The sequence below is a fragment of the Mobula birostris genome, chromosome 29, assembly GCF_030028105.1.
Source record: "Mobula birostris isolate sMobBir1 chromosome 29, sMobBir1.hap1, whole genome shotgun sequence".
Taxonomy (NCBI): domain Eukaryota; kingdom Metazoa; phylum Chordata; class Chondrichthyes; order Myliobatiformes; family Myliobatidae; genus Mobula; species Mobula birostris.
The window spans coordinates 31,752,673-31,775,053 of NC_092398.1; the positions used below are offsets into that span (position 1 = coordinate 31,752,673).

At 46.3% G+C, this 22,381-nt stretch overlaps 1 protein-coding gene across 7 annotated transcripts in view; it reads right to left on the minus strand.

The window, feature by feature from the left end:
- naa10 (N-alpha-acetyltransferase 10, NatA catalytic subuni) overlaps positions 1-15,361 on the minus strand; it is a 39,949-nt gene extending 24,588 nt beyond the window's left edge. The window contains exons 1-4 of one of the 7 annotated variants that reach the window (XM_072246442.1): positions 15,254-15,346; positions 13,623-13,681; positions 7,469-7,567; positions 6,521-6,579 (exon numbers count right to left, since the gene is read on the minus strand). In XM_072246442.1, the coding sequence (XP_072102543.1) occupies positions 6,521-6,579; positions 7,469-7,567; positions 13,623-13,652 (188 nt within the window). In that variant the 5' untranslated portion in view covers positions 13,653-13,681; positions 15,254-15,346. Of the gene's footprint in view, positions 1-6,520; positions 6,580-7,468; positions 7,568-13,035; positions 13,497-13,622; positions 13,682-15,253 lie in introns of those variants that run through there. The other 6 variants (XM_072246443.1, XM_072246441.1, XM_072246444.1 and 3 more) reach the window with 6 other exon arrangements.
- Between the last annotated feature and the right edge of the window lie 7,020 nt (positions 15,362-22,381).

The window sequence follows — 22,381 nt, forward strand, 5'->3', positions numbered from 1 at the left end:
GATGTTCCTTCGTGGTCAGTATTGGGACTGACTCCTTTCACATTGATTGTCAGTGATCTAGATAACAGAATTGAAGGCTTTGTGGCAAAGTTTGCGGATAAGAAGATAGGGGTGGGTATTGCTGAGGAAGCAAAGTGATTGCAGAAGGACTAAGACAAATTGAAAGAATGGGCAAAAAAGTGGCAGATGGAATACAGTGTTGGGAAATGTATGAATATGCATTTTGGTAAAAGGAACATAGGGTTGATTATTATCCAAGAAGCATCATGAACAAAGCAGATGAGCTTAGAGCGTGCATCATTACTTGGAGCTACGATGTTGTGGCCATTACAGACTTGGATGGCTCAGGGGCAGGGGTGTCAGGCTCGAGATGTTTCAGGAAGGACAAGGAGAGAGGCAAAAGAGGAGTGGGAGTGGCACTGCTGATCAGAGATAGTGTCACAGCTTCAGAAAAGGTAGAAGTCACGGAGGGGTTATCTACTGAGTCTGTGGGTGGAAATTAAAAATAGGAAGACGTCAATAACTCTACCGGATGTTTTTTAAATAGTAACAGGGTTGTGGTGGTGAGAGATTTTAATTTCCTAAATTTTGAGCAAGGGGTTTAGATGGGGTGGAGTTTGTTAGGTGTGTTCAGGAAGGTTTCCTGACTAAATATGTAGATAAGCCTACAAGAAAAAAGGCTGTACTTGATCTGGTATTGGGAAATGAACCTGGTCAGGTGTCAGGTCTGTCAGTGGGAGAGCATTTTGGAGATAGTGATCATAATTCTATCTCCTTTACCATAGCATTGGAGAGATATAGGAACATACAAGTTAGGAAGGCGTTTAATTGGAGTAAGGGGAAATATGAAGTTATCAGGCAGGAACTTGGGAGCATAAATTGGGAACAGATGTTCTCAGGGAAATGTACGGAAGAAATGTGGCAAATGTTCAGGGGATATCTGTGTGGCGTTCTGCGTAGGTACGTTCCAGTGAGACAGAGAAGGGATGGTAGGGTACAGGAACCATGGAGCACAAAGGCTGCTGAAAATCTAGTCAAGAAGGAAAAAAAAGCTTACGAAAGGTTCAAAAATCTAGGTAATGATAGAGATCTAGAAGATTATAAGGCACGCAGGAAGGAGCTTAAGAATGAAATTAGTAGAGCCAAAAGGAGCCATGAGAAGGTCTTGGCGAGCAGGATGAAGGAAAACCACAAGGCATTCTACAAGTATGTGAAGAGCAAGAGGATAAGACATGAGAGAATAGGACCTATTAAGTGAGACAGTGGAAAAGTGTGTAAGGAACCAGAGGAGGCAGTGTAGACACAATGAATACTTCGCTTTAGTATTCACTGTGGAAAAGGATCTGAGCAATTGGAGGGATGACTTACAGCAGACTGAAAAGCTTGAGCACATAGACATTCAGGAAGAGGATGTGGTGGAGCTTTGGGAAAGCATCAAGTTGGATAAGTCTCCGGGAATGGATGAGATGTACCCCAGGCTACGGTGGAAGGTGAGGAAGGAGACTGTCGAGCCCCTGGCAATGATCTTTGCATCATCAGTGGGGATGGGAGAGGGTCCGGAGGGTTAGAGGGTTATAGATGTTGTTCCCTTATTCAAGAAAAGGAGTAGAGATAGCCCAGGAAATTACAGACCAGTGAGTTTTACTTCAGCGGTTGGTAGTTGATGGAAAAGACCCTGAGAGGGCAGGTTTTATGAACACTTGGAGAGATAATATGATTAGGAATAGTCAGCATGGCTTTGTCAAAGGCAGGTCATGCCTTATGAGCCTGACTGAATTTTTTGAGGATGTGACTAAACACATTGATGAAGGTAGAGCAGTAGATGTAGTGTATATGGATTTCAGCAAGGCATTTGATAAAGTACCCCATGCAAGGCTTATTGAGAAAGTAAGGAGGCATGGGATCCAAGGGGACCTTGTTTTGTGGATCCAGAATTGGCTTGCTCACAGAAGGCAAAGAGTGGTTGTAGACAGGTCATAGTCGGTGACCAGTGGTATTTTATTTTAGAAACACAGAAAACTAACAGCACAATACAGGCCCTTCAGCCCACAAAGCTGTGCCCAACATGTCCTTACCTTAGAACTACCTAGGCTTACCCATAGCTCTCTATTTTTCTAAGCTCCATGTATCCATCCAGAAGTGTCTTAAAAGACCCTATCGTTTCCGCCTCCACCACCACTACCAGCAGCAAATTCCAGGCACTCACTACTCTCTGCGTAAAAAACTTACCCCTGACATCTCCTCTGTACCTACTTCCTGGCACCTTAAAACTATGCCCTCTCGTGCTAGCCATTTCAGCCTTGGGGAAAAACCCTGACTATTCACATGATCAATGCCTCTCATTATCTTTGCACCTCTATCAGGTCACCTCTCATCCTCCGCTGCTCCAAGGAGAAAAGGCCGAGTTCACTCAACGTATTCTCATAAGGCATGCTCCCCAATCCAGGCAATATCCTTGTAAATCTCCTCTGCACCCTTTCTATGGTTTCCACGTCCTTCCTGTAGTGCGGTAACCAGAATTGAGCACAGTACTCCAAGTGGGGTCTGACCAGGGTCCTATATAGCTGCAACATTACCTCTCGGCTCTTAAGCTCAATTCCACAATTGATGAAGGCCAATGCACCTTATGCCTTCTTAACTAGAGTCATCCTGCGTAGCAACTTTGAGTGTCACAGGGATCTGTTCTGGGACCCCTTCTCTTTGTGATTTTTATAAATGACCTGGATGAGGAAGTGGAGGGATGGGTTAGTAAATTTTTTGATGACACAAAGGTTGGGGGTGTTGTGGATAGTATGGAGGGTTATCAAAGGTTACAGCGGGACATTGATAGGATGCAAAATTGGGCTGAAAAGTGGCAGATGGAGTTCAACCCAGATAAGTGTGAGGTGATTCATTTTGGTAGGTCAAATATGATGGCAGAATATAGTATTAATGGTAAGACTCTTGGCAGTGTGGAGGATCAGAGGGATCTTGGGGTCTGAGCCCACAGGACACCCAAAGCTGCTAGGCAAGTTGATTCTGTGCTTAAGAAGGCAAAAGATGCATTGGCCTTCATCAACTGTGGGATTGAGTTCAAGAGCCGAGGGGTAATGTTGCAGCTACATAGGACCCTGGTCAGACCCCCACTTGGAGTACTGTGCTCAATTCTGGTCGCCTCACTACGGGAAGGACGTGGAAACTATAGAAAGGGTGCAGAGGAGACCTACTCAGATGTTGCCTGGATTGGGGAGCATGCCTTCTGAGAATAGGTTGAGTGAACTCAGCCTTTTTTTCTTGGAGCGACAGAGGATGAGAGGTGACCTGATAGAGGTATACAAGATAATGAGAGGCATTGATCGTGTGGGTAGTCAGAGGCTTTTTCCCCAGGGCTGAAATGGCTTACATAAGAGGGCACAGTTTTAAGGTGCTTGGAAGTAGGTACAGAAGAGATGTCAGGGGTAAGTTTTTTATGCAGAGAGTAGTGATTGCGTGGAATGGGCTGCCGGCAACGGTGGTACGATAGGGTCTTTTAAGAGACTCCTGGATAGGTACATGGAGCTTAGAAAAATAGAGGGCTATGGGTAACTCTAGGGAATTTCTAAAGTAAGTACATGTTCGGCACAGCATTGTGGGCCGAAGGGCCTGTATTGTACTGTAGGTTTTCTATGTTCTATCTATATGGGGAGAAGGTTCAAACATCAGAGGTGCAGAGGGACTTGGGGGTCCTCGTGCAAGACTCTCAGAATGTTAATTTACAGGTTTGAGTTTGGGGTAAAGGCAAATGCACTGTTGGTATTTATCTTAAGGGGAATAGAATACAAAAGCTAGGAGATAATGCTCAGCCTTTTTAAGACACGTCAGGCTGCACTTGGAGTTTTGTCAACAGTTTTGGGTCCCATATCTCAGAAAGGATGTGTTGTCATTGGAGAGAGTCCAGTGCAGATCCATGAGTGTCGGATGAGCTGCCAGACGAGGTGGTAAATGCGGGTTCTTTTTTAACATTTAAGAATAAATTGGAGAGATACATGGATGGGAGGTGTATGGAGGGATATGGTCCGTGTGCAGGTCAGTGGGACTAGGCAGAAAATGGTTCGGCACAGCCAAGAAGGGCCAAAAGGCCTGATTCTGTGCTGTAGTTTTTCTATGGTTTCTATGAGGATGATTGCAAGAATAAACGGGTTCTTTATGAGGAGCCTTTGGAAGCTTTGGGCCTGTACTCACTGGAATTTAGAAGAATGAAGGAGGAAACCTACTGAATGTTGAAAGGACTAGATCAGGTGGATGAGAAGAGGATGTTTCTATGGTGGGGATATCCAGAACTAGAGGGCACAGCCTCAAAATTGAATGGTGAAACTTTAGAACAGAGGTTACGAGGATTTTTTTTTTTAGCCAGAGAATAGTAAATGAGGAATGCTCTGTCACAGACTGTGGGAGGCCAAGTCCGTGCATATGTTTAAGGCGGAAGTTGATCGCTTACTGATCAGTTAGGATATCAAAGTATACGACGAGAAGGCAGGTGTATGATGGAATAGTGGAGCAGACTCGATAGGCTGAATGGCCTAATTCTGCTCCTATGTCTTATGGTCTTCCTCACTGAGACACCACTTTCTCCTCGCTGACAATCAATACTAGCACACCTCAAGGATGCGTGCTTAGCCCACTCTACACCCACAAATGTGTGGCTAGGCACAGCTCAAATACCATCTATAAATTTGCTGATGACACAACTATTGTTGGCAGAGTAGCAAATGGCGAGGAGGAGGCCAGATAGATCAGCTGGTTTGGTGGTGTTTTTAGCAACAACCTTGCACTCAACGTCATTAAGACCAAGGAATTGATTGTGAACTTCCATAAGGGGAAGTCGAGGGAACACACACGAGTCCTCATCAAGGGATCAGAAGGGGAAAGAGAGCAGTTTCCAAGTTCCATCTCTGAGGATCTATCCTGGGCAAACATACTGAGGTAATTACAAAGAAGACACGACAGTGGCAATATTTCATTAGGAGTTTGAGGAGAATATGCCGGTCACCAAGGAAATTTCTATAGATGTACTGTGGAGAGCATTCTAACTGGTTGCATTATAGTCTGAAGGGCTACTGCAAAGGATCAGGAAAAAAACTGCAGAAAGTTGTCAGCTCAGCCAGTTCCGTCATGGGCACTCGCCTCCCCATCCACCATCAAGGGCATCTTCAAAAAGGCAGCATGCATCATTAAGAACATGTCGTCTTCTCATTGCTACTATCAAAGAGGAGGTACGAGGCACCCACTCAAATGTTTCAGGAGCAGTTTCTTTCCCCCTGGCATCAGAATTCTGAATGGACATTGAACCCATGAACACTATCTCAGTATTTTTATTCTTCTTTCTGCACTACTGATTTAATTTTTATATACTTGTAATTTATAATTTGTATTATGCATACTAATAATATGTACAGTACTTTGCCAAAGTCTTATGCACCCTAGCTATATATACTGTATATGACAATAATAATCATCAAAACATACAGTGAAATGCACAGTTTGCATCCAAACAAATCAGCAAGTATTGTGCTGGGCAGCCTGCAAGTATCACCATGCTTCAGGCACTAGCATAGCATGCCCACAACTTACTAAGTCTAACTGTACGTCTTTCAACTGTGTGAGCAAACTGGAGCATCCAGAGGAAACCCAGGAGGTCACAGGGACAAGATACGAACTCTTTACAGACAGCAGTGGGAACTGAACCCCAACATAATAGCCGACGCTGTAAGATGTTGTGCTAACCACTACGCTACTGTGCAACCCACAACTAGAGGGCTTAAGATGAGAGGGGAAATATTTAAAAGACCTGAGCAATAGCTTCTTCATCGGAGGATGGTGCATTCATTGAATGAGCTGCTACAGGAAGTGCTCACAGTAAATCTTTTAAAAGATATGTTGATGAATAGATGGGGAAGTTTGGGATGCAGGCCAATTTTAAGCAAATGGGGACTATCTCAGCTGGTCAGTATTGACAAGTTGGGCTGAAGGGCCCCTTTCTGTGCGGTATTGATCTATGGCCAAGTCAGAATGCTATGCATGGTAGTGTAGCCATTAGTACAGAGCTTTACATCACCAGTGATCAGCCATCAAGGTTCAATCTCGCTGTCTATACGTTCTCCCCGTGACCAGGTGGGTTTCCTCTAGGTGCTCATTGCGACACTCGTGGGCTGCCTCCAGCACCTCCTCGGACCATGTTGGTCATTAACGGAAACGATGCATTTCACTGTATGTTTCACTATACATGTGATACGTAAAGCTAATCTTTATAAAGACTTTGGAAAGGAGTCTGCAGGGTGTGGATTTCCCAAAAAAGTTTAAATCCAAATATTGATAATTTACTCCATGCCTGACCCAACCATTCCAGTAGAAAACAGATCGGAAACCACTTGTGATACTGTGCAAACAGTCCTGAACTCCCAGCCCGAACCCAAAACTTCACCCAACCCAATTCAATCTGACCCTGACGATCCCAATTAGGAAGCCCAGGAGGAAGGAAACCACAGGGCTTACATCCACTTACATTTTAGCCAGAACATAGCCCACAATCTTTCCATTCTCGTCCTCAGCAATGTAAGAGAGCTGGAAAGAAATAGAGAGCGATTAGCGCACAATGCCTGAAACCGAGCAGCTAAGATTAGAGCTATTTGTCACATGTCACGTTACTGTGGGGTTAGCGTAACGCCAGTTGTACAATCGGGGTACAGTTCCCACCACTATCTGTAACGAGATTGTACGCCCCTCTATAATCATGTGGGTTTCCTCTGGTTTCCTCCCACATTCCAAAGATTAAGAATCAACTTCATTTGCCACATACATTTACATGTATTTGGAATTGACTGTGGTGCATTGGCATTAGGGTCAAAAAAGACATTAGGGTCAGTGAGTTGTGGGTATGCTATGTTGGCACTGGAAGCATGACAACATTTACAGGCTAGCTCCAGCACATCCTCAATGCAAACAACATACTTCATTGTATGTTTCAAAGTTTCGATGTATATGTGACAAATCAATCTAATTTTTAATGTCTTTCCTGCAACAGGGTGACCAAAACTGTACACAATAGTCCAAGTGGCACAATACTGTTCAAATGTTAAATCAATTTTCTACCTTAAACTGGACTAATCTGACGCATATCAAGATTATGAATAGCACTAAATTAAAACGGGTTTTACTTTCTTCCCCAACTTCAGAGGTTATCATTTTGGAGTGGAGACATTGGGGTGGTTAGAGCTAGGACTAATCTTTACCCGGATAGCAAATGTAATTAAGTGAGGAAATAATGGGCAAGTCAGGCAGCAGGGAGAGAAGCACTCTCTGGCCAGTGCTCTCTGACTGAACAGAATTCCCTGGGCACAGCTCCACATCGAGGAACATCGGTCAGGATTACAGGCCCACCAATCTGGCTGCGGAGCTCAAATATACCACTTGTGGTGATGTTGTCACATATGGTGCATGGGATAGTCCCTACCTGAGGCCAGGACAAGCCATGGTAGAAATAATACTTCATCTGGTAGTTTTCAGGAAGGCATAGCAGATTGCAGTGTTGCATGTTCATCAGGTCTTCGGGCTGTGGGCAGATCAAACAGGAGGAATTACCACAATATACTTCACAGTTAGATTGAAGTCTTTCCCCTCTGCCATCAGGTTTCTGAATAATCCATGAATATTATCTCATTAGTATAATAGCTAGCACAACACTCTACAGTACCAGCGACCTGGGCTCAACTCCCGCTGCTGTCTGTAAGGAGTCTGTACGTTCTCCCTGTGACTGTATGGATTTCCTCCGGTCCTCTTGCAAGGATAAGTACCAGAAGGGAGTTCAGTGGGGAGGGACAAGTGGACAAGGAAGTCACATAGAGAGCTTATCGTTGCAAGCAGAACAAGGGCCACACCTGACTCTACACCTCCTCCCTCACAATTATTCAGGGCCCCGAACGGACCTTCCGGGAGAGAAGATACTTCACCTGCAAGCCTACTGGGGTCATCTACCGTATCCAATGCTCCCAGTGTGGCTTCCTGTATATCAGTGAGACTCAACGTAGATTGGGAGACTACTCCGTCAAGCAGCTACCACGCTCCATCGCCACAAAAAGTGGAATCTCCCTGTGACCACCCATTTCAATTCTATATCCCATTCCGACATGTCAGTCCACGGCCTCTTCTACTGCCAAGACAAGGCCACATTCAGGTTGGAGATGCAACAAATTATACTCCCTCTGGGTAGCAATAACCTATATTCCATCTGGGTAACCTCCAACCTGACGGCATAAACATTGATTTCTCGAACTTTCGGTAACTGCACCTCCCCTACCTCCTTCAGTTTCCCATTCCTCTTTCTCTCCTTATCTCCTTAGCAGCCCTACCTATCACGTCTCTCTGGTGCTCCTCCCCTTACCTCCATGGCCTTCTGTCCTCTCCAATCAGATTCCCCTTTCTCCAGCCCTTTAACTCTTACACCAATCAACTTTCCAGCTCTTTACTTCACCCCCTACCCCTCTCCCGGTTTCACCTATCACCTGCCACCTTGTACTTCCTCCCCTCCCCTCATCTTCTTATTCTGATTTCTCCCCTTCCCTTCCAGGCCTGATGAAGGGCCTCAGTACGAAACATCAACTGTTTACTCTTTACCATAGATGCTGCCTGGCCTGCTGAGTTCCTCCAGCATTTTGCCTGTGTTGTTTTGGATTTCCAGCAACTGCAGATTTTGTCCTGTTTTGAAGCTAATTGCTTGTCTTATTATCCCCCTCAGTGAATCTCTTTGACTACCTCCAACACGAGCACATCCTTTCTTACGTAAGGGGACCAAAACTGTGGATAGTATCTCCCCCAACTCTGAACTCTAACCATGCTGCAATAAAGGCTAAGTTTCCACATCTGTAGCCATGGCAGAACAAAATGATAAAAGAGATATGTTGAAGGAGGTGTGGGCTTGAACCCGCATCATTTGGGCTCGAAACACTGTTCCTCCGTTGTGGAATCTGCTCTGATGAGCACTGGGAGACCAGAGATAGTTCGCAACCATCATCACAGAGCATTACAGCACAGAAACAGGCCCTTCTTCCCATCTAGTCCATACTGAACTATAATTCTGCCTCGTCCCATTGACCTGCACCAGAACCATATACATCAATACCCTTTCCATCCAATACTTTCCCTGGCAGCTCGTTCTACACGCGCACCACCCTCTGAGTAAAGAAGATCCCCCTCATGTTCCCCTGAAACACTTCACCTTTCACCCTTAACCCATGAGTCTTAAGAGTTCTAGTCTCACCCAAGCTCAGTGGAAAAAGCCTGTTTACATTTACCCTATCTATACCCCTCATAATTTTGTCAACCTCTATCAAAACCTCAGTCTTCTACGTTCCAGGGAACAAAAACCACATCTATTCAACCTTTCCTTATAACTCAAGTCCTGACAACATCATTGCAAATTTGGTCAGTAATCCTTCAATCTTATTTGCACATTTCCTGTAGGTAGGAGACCAGAACTGCACACAGTACTACAGTACTCCAAATAAGGTCTCACCAATGTCTCATACAACTTCAACACATTGCAATTCCTGTACTCAGTACTTTTATTGAAGAAGGCCAATGTGCCCGAAGATCACATGACCCTATCCACCTGGGATGTCACTTTCAAGGATCTCTTTGCTTCAGTGCACTCCTCAGTGTCCTGCAGCTCACTGTGCAAGCCCTACCCTGGTTTATCCTCCCAAAGTGAAACACCTCACACCCGACTGCATTAAATAACAACCACAATGAGGCTTTCCATTAAACTTCTGCACAGCTGAAGAGCCGAGTCTCAGTGCAGGGTCACACCCCAAGGTGGATGGGAAGGTGTTCAGTATTGGAGGGGCAATTTCTTTGTTGACCTGATCACAGTTTACCTTGAGCTTTGAGATGAACGCAGCTCAGCAAACTGCCATGGGTTAAACAGTCGGCACCTTGGCAGGTGCAGAAGGATTAACAACAAGCCGATTGGATTATTCGTAAGCCTCTTTGGTAATCTGCTCTGGGAGCCTCAGATCAGGGTGCTGGGGGGAGGGGTGCAAAGATCAGCATTGGGTGCAGATAAGACTGCCCTAATCTCTCAGCTGTCAGCACTTGTCACATATTCATGCCAGGACTGGCCAAGAATAGCTGTAGGTCCTGCTGTCAACCTCTCCATCTGTCTCATCTCCACATCTGTCAGAACAACATCTTCACCCACCCACCCTGATCCCCATCACTATAAACCTATCATCTGCATCACCGTACTACTTCATTCACTGACCTGCTTCGTACACCAACAATCTATAATGGAATTACCCAATTAATAAAACCATTATTATTCTGACACGACACAAAGCTTCCGCTCTTTCGAAATTGGAGGCAACCTTTCAGTGGCTGACAGCATGGAGATATGTCTCTACCAAAGGAGATGTAAGGCGTTCCTTCTCTTCGCTAGTCCGCAGGTCACCCTTGGGCAAGGTGCAGCACCTGCTTCGCCCCTAATCAGGGTCACTTGAAGCCACGGGAGCCGCCGGTGCACATCACAAGTCCTGGTTATGTGATCACTGACGCCAGGCAGTTAATCTCTGAAGAGTATTGATAATGTCTGGGATCACACGTCTTTGTAAAGACACTGCCCAGAAGGCAGCATGGCAAACCACTTCTGTAGGAAAATTTGCCAAGATCATGGTCATGGAAAAAGCAGGATAGCCTTCGTCATATGGCACGGCACATAATAATGTCTATGAGGAGATTTTTCAGCCTAACGAGTTGATTCTGGCAACTCCAATTAAATCCCTGCAAGTCTGTCAAGGTATTCTACTGTATCCGGTACTCCCAACGCAGCCTCCTTCCTCTACATTGGTGAGATCTGATATAGGTTGGGTGGGGGGGGGGGAATCACTTCATCGAGCACCTTCGTTCCTCACACAACAGGAAGGAATTCCTGGTTTCCATCCATTTTAATTCTACTGCCCATTCCAATTCTGCAATGTTGGTCCACGGCCCCATCTACTCCAAGATGAGGCCATCTCAGGTTGGAGGTGCAATATCTTCTGTCTGGGTAGCCTCCAACCTGACAGCATGAACATCAATTTCTATAACTACCAGTAATTTCTCCCCTCTCCTCCATCTCTTTTTCCATTCCCCATTCCGGTTCTCCTCTTATCCCTCCTCTTCTCCTCTCCTGCCTTTCACCCCCTTCTCTGGTGCCCCTCTTCCTTCACTTTCTCCCGTGGTGCACATTCCTCTTCTGTTCATTTCTTCAGTCCTTTACCTTTTCCACCCATCACTTCTTAACTTTTTAAATTATTCCTTCACACTCCCCCACCACCAACCTACCTTCCTCCTCTCCTATTCCACCTATCACCATCCTTTCCCTCCCCCCACCTTCTTATCTTGTCATCTGCCCCCTTCCTTTCCAGTCCTCATGGGAGATTTCAGCCTTAAACAATGACATCTCCACAGATGCTGCCTGACCTGTTGAGTTACTCTTACCATTTTGTGTGTGTAACCGCAACCCACCCATCCTATGCAGCTAATGTAACTCTCTTACCTTCTCCCTCAGACCTTGTTCCCCCCCCCTCAACTCTTCCCCATGGGACAGAGTTACACACTCTCACACCTGTCAGGGTACCTCCTGATTCCTAATTAGGTTTGGAGTCATTAAGCAACGGAGCATAAATATAGGCCCTTTATCCCAACTTGACCACAGTGTCCAATCAGCTAATCTGAACTTCTTGCATTCAGCACATGTCCCACTTCTCCATGTACCTATCCAAATGCCTCTTACATGAAACTATTGTACCTGCCTCAACCAATTACCCTGACAGCTCGTTCCATATACTCACCACCCTCTGCCTGAAATGGTTGCGTTAGATCCCTTTTAAACCTTCTGCTCTCATGCTAGACTTAATACACCCTTAGTTTTGGTCTCCCCTACTATGAGAAAAAGACTAGCAGGTGTCCAGCTTATTCCTGCTTCTCATAATCATAATGATCACATCTCCTTCTCCATTCCCAGGAAAAAAGACCCAGCCTGACCAAAACTCTAGCCCTCAAGACCTCCTCATAAATCTTCTCCAAACCTTTTCCAATCTAATGTTTTTTGTACGAATTGGGTGACCCAAACTGTACACACTGCTCCAAGTGCGGCCTCACCAACAACCTGTAGAACTACAACATGATGTCCCAACTCCTGCACTTAATGCTCGGACACTGTTTCTCACCACTTTTGTTCATCCATGACACCACTTCCAATGAATTCTAGCTCGCTCTGTTCCATTATATGTCATGGAGCCAAGATGTCCATGGTACCTCAGTGAGCACTTTCGATTGACAGCTTCTCCTTTTTTTTTTAGGCGTCCGTTAGTCTCATGGGACCATGGATTTGCGTCTTGGAAGGTTTCCAGGGCGCAGGCCTGGGCAAGGTTGTATGGAAGACCAGCAGTTGCCCATGCTGCAAGTCTCCCCTCTCCACACCATCAATGTTATCCAAAGGAAGGGCATTAGGACCCATACAGCTTGGCACCAGTGTCGTCGCAGAGCAATGTGTGGTTAAGTGCCTTGCTCAAGGACACACACGCTGCCTCAGCCAAGGCTCGAACTAGCGACCTTCAAATCACTAGACAAACGCCTTAACCACTTGACCATGCGCTTCTCCTTAACCTGATGCATTCACACCACAAAGCCCATCATCTTAAAAGTCCCCTTTCACAGAGCACAGGAAGCTACATCACAGTAACAAGCTCCTCAGCCCAAAATGCCTGCACCAGCCATGACACCTCATTAAACTACAGGTATCTGCCAGCAATCAGTCTGCATCCCTCCAAACCGTGCCTGTTCCTGACGATTTCCATTGCCTCAAGTTCTCCAGGTGACCACATGGCTTTCCACCGGGTGCTCTGGTTTCCTCCCACATTCCAATGACTGTAAGGGTGACGACTAGTGAGCTGCAGGCATGCTAGGTTAGGATTTATGGGGTGTCTAGGGAGGGGTAGCACCTCTGGTGAAAGGACTTATCGTGCACAAACGCAGCTCACTCACCTTTGGTCCCCAACAGGCACTCAGCTCTCACCTGTGGCTCCATGTAGCTGTTTGCACATGACAGGGGCCACACCTTGCTACAAAACTTCGGGTTAAATCAGGTAAGGGTAGCCAGCGGCCTCATATCCCGATGAGGTAGGGAAATGCCTGTCCCAGCATCCAAAGTCAGCTCCGGCAGCTTGGGCGGATGGGATCTAGAGAGAGATCCAATGGCTAGGAAGGCGGTTCTGCAACACCACGTGGAGAGCAGAGGGCCTGACAGGGCACAGAAGATGTCACGGTCATCCACTGGACCCGGACTTCTGAGGTCGAAAGAGTGGAACTGGCTTTTCCACTTTAATAACTCTCCCGCTCAGGTTTCCTATCATTGTCAGACACGATGGACAGCCACCGCCATGTGGGCGTCAGAAGCATGGCGACGCTTGCGGGCCATCCCCAGCTCAATCCTTGGACTATGTTGGCTGTTGACACAAAACAAAGCATTTCACAGCATATTTTTTTGATTTGCATGTGGCTAATAAGCAAATCTTAATGTTCACAAGTCTGCCTAAATGCCTCTCGAACTATGCATGTCTGTTTCCACACACCTTCTGCAGTGCATCCGAAGCACCTGCCATTCTTTGTTGTGCTGCGCATCTTCAACTTTCTAAAACACAAAGGAGCAGAATTAGGCCATTCGGCCCATCTAAAACAAAATACTCTGCAGGTTGGAGGAGCAACACCTAAACTCAGGTTAGAGGAGAAACACCTCATATACCGTCTAAGCAGTCTCCAGCCCCTTGGCATGAACATATAATACTCCAACTTCCGATAATTCCCTCCCCCTCCCTTCCCCTATCCCTATTTCACTCTGTCCCCTCCCCGAGCTGCCTATCACCTCCCTCATGGTTCCACCTCCTTCTACTACCCATTGTGTGTTCCCCTATTCCTTCTTCACCTTTCCTGCCTATCACCTCCCTGCTTCCCCTCCCCCACCCCTTTATCTTTCCCCTTACTGGTTTTTCACCTGGAACCTACCAGCCTTCTCCTTCCTACCCTCCCCCCACCTTCTTTATAGGGTCTCTGCCCTTTCCTTCTTCAGTCCTGACGAAGGGTTTTGGCCCGAAACATTGACTGATCAGTTCCACGGATGCTGCCTGACCTACTGAGTTCCTCCAGCGTGTTGTGAGTGTTGCTTCAGCCCATCTAAAATACTGCAAGGTACAATCATGACAGATTATTTTCCCACTCACCTTCATCCCCCTGCCTTCTCCCCTTAGCCTTTGACACTCTAACTCATCAAGAATCTATCAATCTCCATTTTAAATATATCCAATGTCTTGGACTCCGCAGTCATCTGTGACAATGAATTTCACAAATTTACCATGCTCTGCCTAAAGAAATTCGACCTCATCTCAATCCTAAAGGAACGTCCTTCTACTCTGAGGCTGTGCCTTCTGATCCATAGGAAACATCCTCATCATGTCCGCTCTAGACCTTTCAGTACAGAGGAGATGTCAGGGGTAAGTTTTTTTAACACAGACAGTGGTGAGTGCATGGACTGGGCTGCCGGCAAAGGTAGTGGAGGTGGATATAACCATATAATAATTACAGCATGGAAACAGGCCATCTCAGCCCTTCTAGTCTGTGCCGAACTCTCACTCTCACCTAGTCCCGCCGACCTGCACTCAGCCCATAAACCTCCATTCCTTTCCTGTCCATATAGCTATCCAATTTAACTTTAAATGACAACATCGAACCTGCCTCAACCACTTCTGCTGGAAGCTCGTTCCACACAGCCTCCACTCTCTGAGTAAGTTACCTCTAAACTTTTGCCCTTTAACTCTCAACTCATGTCCTCTTGTTTGAATCTCCCCCATGATAGGGTCTTTTAAGAGACTCCTGGATAGGGACATGAAGCTTAGAAAAATAGAGGACTATGGGTATCCTCAGATAATTTCTAATTGGGCCGAAGGTTTTCTATATAGGATGGAACCCCAATATAAAGGCGGAAGTGCCAACCGAGGTCACGGGTGAGGCGGGGAAAACCACATCGCGAGCTCAGCGTAACGTGGCCAAGGGGCGTGGCCTGCGTCCCGGTCTCCACGCGGCCGCTCTTCGGCCCGATTTTACCAACCGTTGGCACCGGGCTGGGGAAGTTACAACTCCGCCCGAAGACCCTGACTATCGGGAGCCGAAGGCTTCTTCCCGCCACCGTCTATCCCCGAAGTTCACTCACCCTAGCGTTACGGATATTCATGGCGGCCGATCTCGCTGCTCAAAGCCCGAACAAACCGCCGTTCGCCGTCCCTCGCCTCAGCAAGCACCACGTGACTGAGCCTGACCGCCTTCTCTGATTGGCTACGCCTGGCCGTCTCCACCCAACCAGCGACGCGACCATCGCCGATTGACGGGCAAGTGGACCTATCTTGCGAGGAGAAGGCGGGGCCACGTTCAAAGTTCTCTCTCCTGCTTCTAGGCCCGCCCTCCAACTACTCCGGCGCCGAAATCATGCAATTGACATATCCCTGCGCCAATAGTGTGGAAAGCTAATGTGATTGTCAGAAGTATCAGCCAATGATGATTGACGATCTGAGCCCGCCGCTGAATTGGCAGCCCAGTCTTTTAAAGGAAAAAGTTAGGTCCCCATCAAACTGTGGGTTGCAAAGGAAATTAAATGGGGTTTCTGCTTACAATCTAGTAAAGACTCCCCACCCCACTCTGATAATGTGCCAACCTATGAATATGGTTTGGGAAGTTTGCGACCAAGATGTTGAGGCAGGTTAGTCTGCTGTGATGCCTCCCACAGTGGAATAGCCTCAGCAGATTTAAGTCAAATCGAGCTTTTTGTTATACAGGGTCCTGGGCAGTTTTATAGAACAGAGGGATCTGGGAGTACAAGTGCATAGTTCGTGGAAAGTGGCATCACAGGGAGACAGGGTAGTGAAGAAGATGTCTGGCACACTGACAGGATTAGAATTAGAATCAGAATCGGGTTTATTTTCAAAATTCGATTATTTATTGTCATTCTTCAGTTCATGAGGTGTAAAGGATCCGATGCAGCATAAAATAATGTATTAAGTATAAAGATAACAATAAATGACCAAACCCCACAATTAATATAATAAATATAAATATTAAATGTATATATTTATAATAATAAATATAAAACACCATGTGCAATGTATGTGGTGGGTGGGTTAATGGGTGGAGGTGTTCATCAGCCTGATGGTTTGAGGGAAATAATTGTTTTTGAGTCCAGTGGAGTATACTTTATGAGTAATGCACTATGGAACACCCGACCTTGAACATCCAGCTGTTGTCTATTTTGTCTGCCAAGGGATTTTTCTGCCATCACCCTGGTAGTGGTGTGCATTCCACCTCAGGCCAACGTCAGGCAGGCTTTGGAAGTGCTGAGCAACGTAATCAACAGGCAAGGAACTGTGCACTCCAATGCCTTCCTATCACTGTCTCTGAACAGCTACCACAAATGTATCACTGGCACAACCAGAGGAACCAACATACTTGACCCCTTCAAGAACACCTACTGTGCCCCACACACACAAATTGCTGGAGGAACTCAGCCGGCCAGGCAGCATCTACGGAAAAGTAAACAGTCGCCATTTCGGGCTGAGACCCTTCATCGGGAATGAAGAAGGGTCTCGGCCCGAAACGTCGACTGTTTACTCTCTAACATAGATGCTGCCTCACCTGCTGAGCTCCTCCAGTATTGTGTGTGTGTGTGTTACTCTGGATTTCCAGCATCTGCAGATTTTCTCTTGTACACCGTGTCATCCCAAGCCCACGCTTCAGTAAGTTCTATCACTTGGCTGTACTTCTATTCCCAACATATAGGCAGAGACGAAAGATTGCAGCACCAGTGGCGAGGATCAGAAAGGCATGGACAAGGGAGGCACAGGAATTCTTACAGGACTGCTTTGAGTCGTGTGGGCGGTACAATATTCAGGGATTCATCTTCAGATGTGAATGAATACGCCACTGTTGGCACCGATGAGTGTGTACCTCTGAGAATATACTGGACGTACCTGTACCAACATCTGTGGATGAACCAGGAGATTGGTAGTCTGTTGAGGGCTAGATCTGTGGCACAAGACTGGTAATCCAGAACTATACAAGCCATCCAGTTATAACCTAGGAGTGAGAAAGAAACCTATTCCGATTGAAGTTAGAGACAGAATTGGATGCATGTCAGCTCTGGCAGGGTTTGCAGGCCAGCACTTCCTACAAAGCGAAGCCTACCATCATGAATGGCAGAGATGCGTCACTTCCTGATAAGCTCAACGCCTTTTATGCTCGCTTTGAGAGGGAGAATGAAATCAAATCTCTGCGAGTCTCTAAAGCGTTCGGTGACGCTGTGATCTCTGTCTCGGAGGTGATGTCAGAACACCTTTCAACAGGGGATGAACCGTCACAAGGCATCAGGCCCTGATGATGTACCTGGTAGGGCACAGAAAACCTATTCCAACCAACTGGTGGGAATGTTCAAGGACATCTTCAATCTCTCACTGCTGCAGTCGGAGATTCCTATCTGTTTCAAAAGGGCGACAAGCATACCAGTGACCAAGAAAGGCAGGGTGGAGCTGCCTGAATGATTACCATCTGGTGGTACTCACATCGACGACAATGAAATTCTTTGAGAGGTTGTCGTGGATGGAATCAACTTCTGCCCGAGCGAGGACCTGGATCCCCTGCAATTTACCTATCGCTGCAATAGGTCTACAGCCGATGCTGTCTCACTGGTTCTCCACCTGATCTTGGATCACCTGGGCAATACTGATACCTACATCAGGCTGCTGTTTGTTAATTACAGCTCAGCGTTCAAGACAATCATATGCTCAGTTCTAATCAACAAGCTCCATAACCTGGGCCTCTGTACCTCCACCTGCAAATGGATCCTTGACCTCCTCACCGGGAGACCACAGTCTGGGCGTATCTGAATTAACATCTCCTTCTCGCTGACAATCAACACTGGTGCACCTCAAGGATGCGTGTCTTACTGTCTCTACACCGATGACGGTGTGGCTAGGCACAGCTCAAAAGCCATCTATGAATTTGCTGATGACACAACTATTGTTGGCAGACTTTCAGATGGTGACAAAGAGGCGTACAGGAGTGAGATAGAACATAGAAACCTACAGCACATTACAGGCCCTTCGGCCCACAATGTTGTGCCGACCATGTAACCTACTCTAGAAACTGCCTAGAATTTCCCTAGCGCGTAGCCCTCTATTTTTCTAAGCTTCATGTGCCTATCCAAGTCTCTTAAAATACCCTCTTGTATCCGCCTCCACCACCATCGCCACCAGTGCATTCCACTCACCCACCTCTCTCTGTGTGAAAAGCTTACCCCTGACACCCTCTCTGTACCTACTTCCATGCGCCTTAAAACTATGCCCCCTCGTGTTAACCATTTCAGCTCTGGGAAAAAGCCTCTGACAATCCCCATGATCAATGACCCACATCATCTTACACACCTCTATCAGGTCACCTCTCATCCTCCTTTGGTCCAAGGAGAAAAGGCCGAGTTCACTCAACCTATTCTCATAAGGCATGCTCTCCAATCCAGGCAACATCCTTGTAAATCTCCTCTGCACTCTCTCTATAGTATACAACCTTCCTGTAATGAGGTGACCAGAACTGAACGCAGTACTCCAATTGGGGTCTTACATAGCTGTAACATTACCTCACGGCTCTTGAACTCAACCCCATGGTTGATGATGCCAACACATCATATACCTTCTTAACAACACTGTCAACCTGCGCAGCAGCTTTGAGTGTCTTATGGACACAGACCCAAGATCTCTCTGATCCTCCACCATACTCTGACAACCCTCCAAACTATCCACAACACGCCCAATCTTTGTGTCATCAGCAAACTTACTAACCCACTCTTCTACTTCTTCAACCAGGTCATTTATAAACCAGATAGATCAGCTGGTTGAGTGATGTCGCAGCAACAATCTTGCACTCAACTTCGGTAAGACCAAGGAACTGATGGTGGACTTTAGGAAGGGGAAGTTCAGAGAACACACACCAGTCCTCATCGAGGGATCGGAAGTGTGAGCAGTTTCAAGTTCCTGGGTGTCAACATCTCTGAGCCCAACACGTTGATGTAATTACAAAGAAGGTACAACAGCAGTAATATTTCATGAGGGTTTTGAGGAGAATTGCTATGGCACAAACGACTCTCATAAATTTCTTCAGACGTACTGTGGAGAGCATTCTAACTTATTGCAATCACCATCGGGTTTGGATCAGAAGAAAGTTGTAAACTCAGGCAGCTCCCTCTTGGGCATTGGCCTACTGCACGTCTCCAAAAGGCAGCATCCATCACTGAGGACCCCATCACCCAGCCATGCCCTCTTCTCATTGCTACCATCAAGCCTGAAGACACACACTCAACGTTTTAGGAATAGTTTCTTCCCTCCATCAACAGATTTCTGAACGAACCCATGAACATGACCTAATATTTCCCCACTCTCTTCCTGCACTGTGTATTTACTTTATTTTACAGTATATATTCTTATTGTAATGTATAGTTTTTAATACTATGGATTGCAACGTACTGCTGCTGTAAAACAAATTTCACGACATATGCCAGTGATATTAAACCTGATTCTAATTCGGGTTGAAGGTCCACACTCAATGATCCAGCAGCAGCTTCTTCCCCTCCGCCAGATTTCTCAGCAGTCCACGAAGCCATGAACGCCGCCTTGTTATTTGTCTTTTGCACTATTTAATTTCGTAACCTGTAGTAATTTTTATGTACATATACAGCTGCTGCAAAACAAATTTCACAACATATGCCAGTGATATTAAACCTGATTCTGAAATTTATTGTTTTGCGGCAGCAGTATGTTGCAATACATAATAATAGAAACTGTCGTCGTCGTGGCTATCCCTCGAGGTCGAGGATGATGGTCTTTGTTCTGTTGATCTACTTATGGGCTCTCAAGTGGCTTATGAGTCCAATCTTGGCTTTGAAAGTTCTTCCGCATTCAGGACAGGTATTTCCAGATGGCAGACCAGGCTTTGGTTGTTGCTGCCTCTCTTTCCATTTTCTTCTCTTTTCTTCTAATTCTGCACATCTGTTGGCTTCCAAAGTTGCTGTTGCTTCTCGGATGATGGCTCGCCAGAAATTCCTGTCCTTGGCATTGGTTTCCCACTTGTTGATGTCGATGTTACATTTCTTCATGTTGGCTTTTAAGACGTCTTTGAATCTCTTCTGTTGTCCGCCTCGTTTACGTTTGCCTTCTTTAAGCTGGGAGTAGGAGATTTGTTTCGGCAGACGTTCGTCTTTCATCTGAACAACATGACCGCTCCATCTTACCTGGCTCTTGACGTAGGCTTCAATGCTTGTTGTTTTTGCTTCATTTAGCAAGTTGACATTGGTTCTTCTATCTTCCCAGCTGATATTTAAGGTGTTTCGAAGACAGCATTGATGGAACTTTTCAAGTGCCTTCAGATGTAAATTACGGTAGAAATATATATATAGTTTTAAGTTAAATGAGTAGTGAGGTAGTGTTCATGGGTTCAATGTCCATTTAGGAATCGGATGGCAGAGGGGAAGAAGCTGTTCCTGAATCTCTGAGTGTGGGCCTTCAGGATTCTGTACCTCCTCCCTGATGGTAGCAATGAGAAGAGGGCATGTCCTGGGTGATGGGGGTCCTTAAAGATGGATGCCACCTTTTTTTGAGGCATCACTGCTTGATCACTCCTACCGGGGCGGCGCAGCAGCACAGTGGTTAGCACATTGCTTTACAGTGCTAGTGACCCTCAGAGACGTTGACGCCCAGGGACCCTTTCTACTTCCGATCCCTCGCTGAGGACTGCTGTGTGTTCCCTCATCCTACCCTTTCTGAGGTCCACGATCAATTACAATTCTTACCGATGCTGAGTGCGGCGGTGCCACCCAGCCAGCTGATCCACCTCGCACCTGCATGCCTTCTTGTCGCGTCTGAAACTCTGCCAACACTAATTGTGTCATCAGTAAATTTATAGATGGCATTTGAGCTTGTGCCGAGCCACACAGTCACACAACATATGTCAGTGATAATAAACCTGAATCTGATACTGGAGGATTGCAGAATGAAGGATGGCCTTGCAGAGGTGTATAAAATCATGAGGGGTATAAAAGGGGTGAACACACACACAGTTTTTTTTTCCCCAGGGTGAGCTGGAGGACATACAGTAGCAAAACACAACATGCTAGAGGAACTCAGCAAGTCAGGCTGCATCTTTGTAAGGGAATAAGCAGTCAACATTTTTCAGGACTGGAAAGGAGGGGAGGGTAAAGGTTTAAGATGAGAGGGGAAAGATTTTAAAGAATCAAAGTACATTTATTATCGAAGTGTGTATGCAGTGTACAACCCTGAGATTTGTCTTCCCACAGACAGCCACGAAACAGAGAAACACCATGCAACCCATTCAAAGAAAAACATCAAACACTTCCCCCCCATGCGCAAAACGTCGCGCAAACAGCAACAAAAAGAATTGAGCCAAAAATACGGAATATAAAACACAAAATTGAAAGACTCAGTTCAGCTCAGTGTTTGTTATCTGCAGGCCGCTCCGATCAAAATCGCCCAAAATAGCAGCAAAAAAAGGAGCAACTAGAAACCAGAAACACATCATAATGTGAACTACAGAGTCTAATCCACAACCTGCGTTGGTTAAATCTTGTCCAAGACCCAGGACTTTGGCACCATCCTCTGACAGTATCGAGGGAGGGAGAGGGAGGGAGAGAGACCGTCACACACAGACACCTTCCTCGGGCAGCAGGAAACAAGAGGCTGGTAGACAGTCTGGCTGCACACTCGCATGCCTTCCACGTTCACAAACAAGAGAAAATCTGCAGATGCTGGAAACCTAAGCAACAAACACACACACACACACACACAAAATGCTGGAGGAACTCAGCAGGCCAGGCAGCATCCACAGAAAAGAGTACAGTCGACATTTCAGGCCGAGACCCTTCATCAGAACCGGAGAAAAAAAAACGAGGAGTCACAGTAAGAGTGTGGAATCCCAAACCCACCCACTTTCTGCTTTCCGTAGAGATCACTCCCTATGCAACTCCCTTGTCCATTCATCCCTCCCCACTGATCTCCCTCCTGGCACTTACCCTTGCAAGCAGAACAAGTGCTACACCTGCCCCTATACTTCCTCCCTCACTACCATTCAGGGTCCCAAACAGTCCTTCCAGGTGAGTCTGTTGGGGTCATATACTGTGTCCAGTGCTCCTGGTGTGGCCTCCTTCATATTGGTGAGACCCAGCATAGATTGGGAGACTGCTTTGCCAAGCACCTCAACACAGGTTGTGGTTGGCCAGAAAAACCAGGATCTC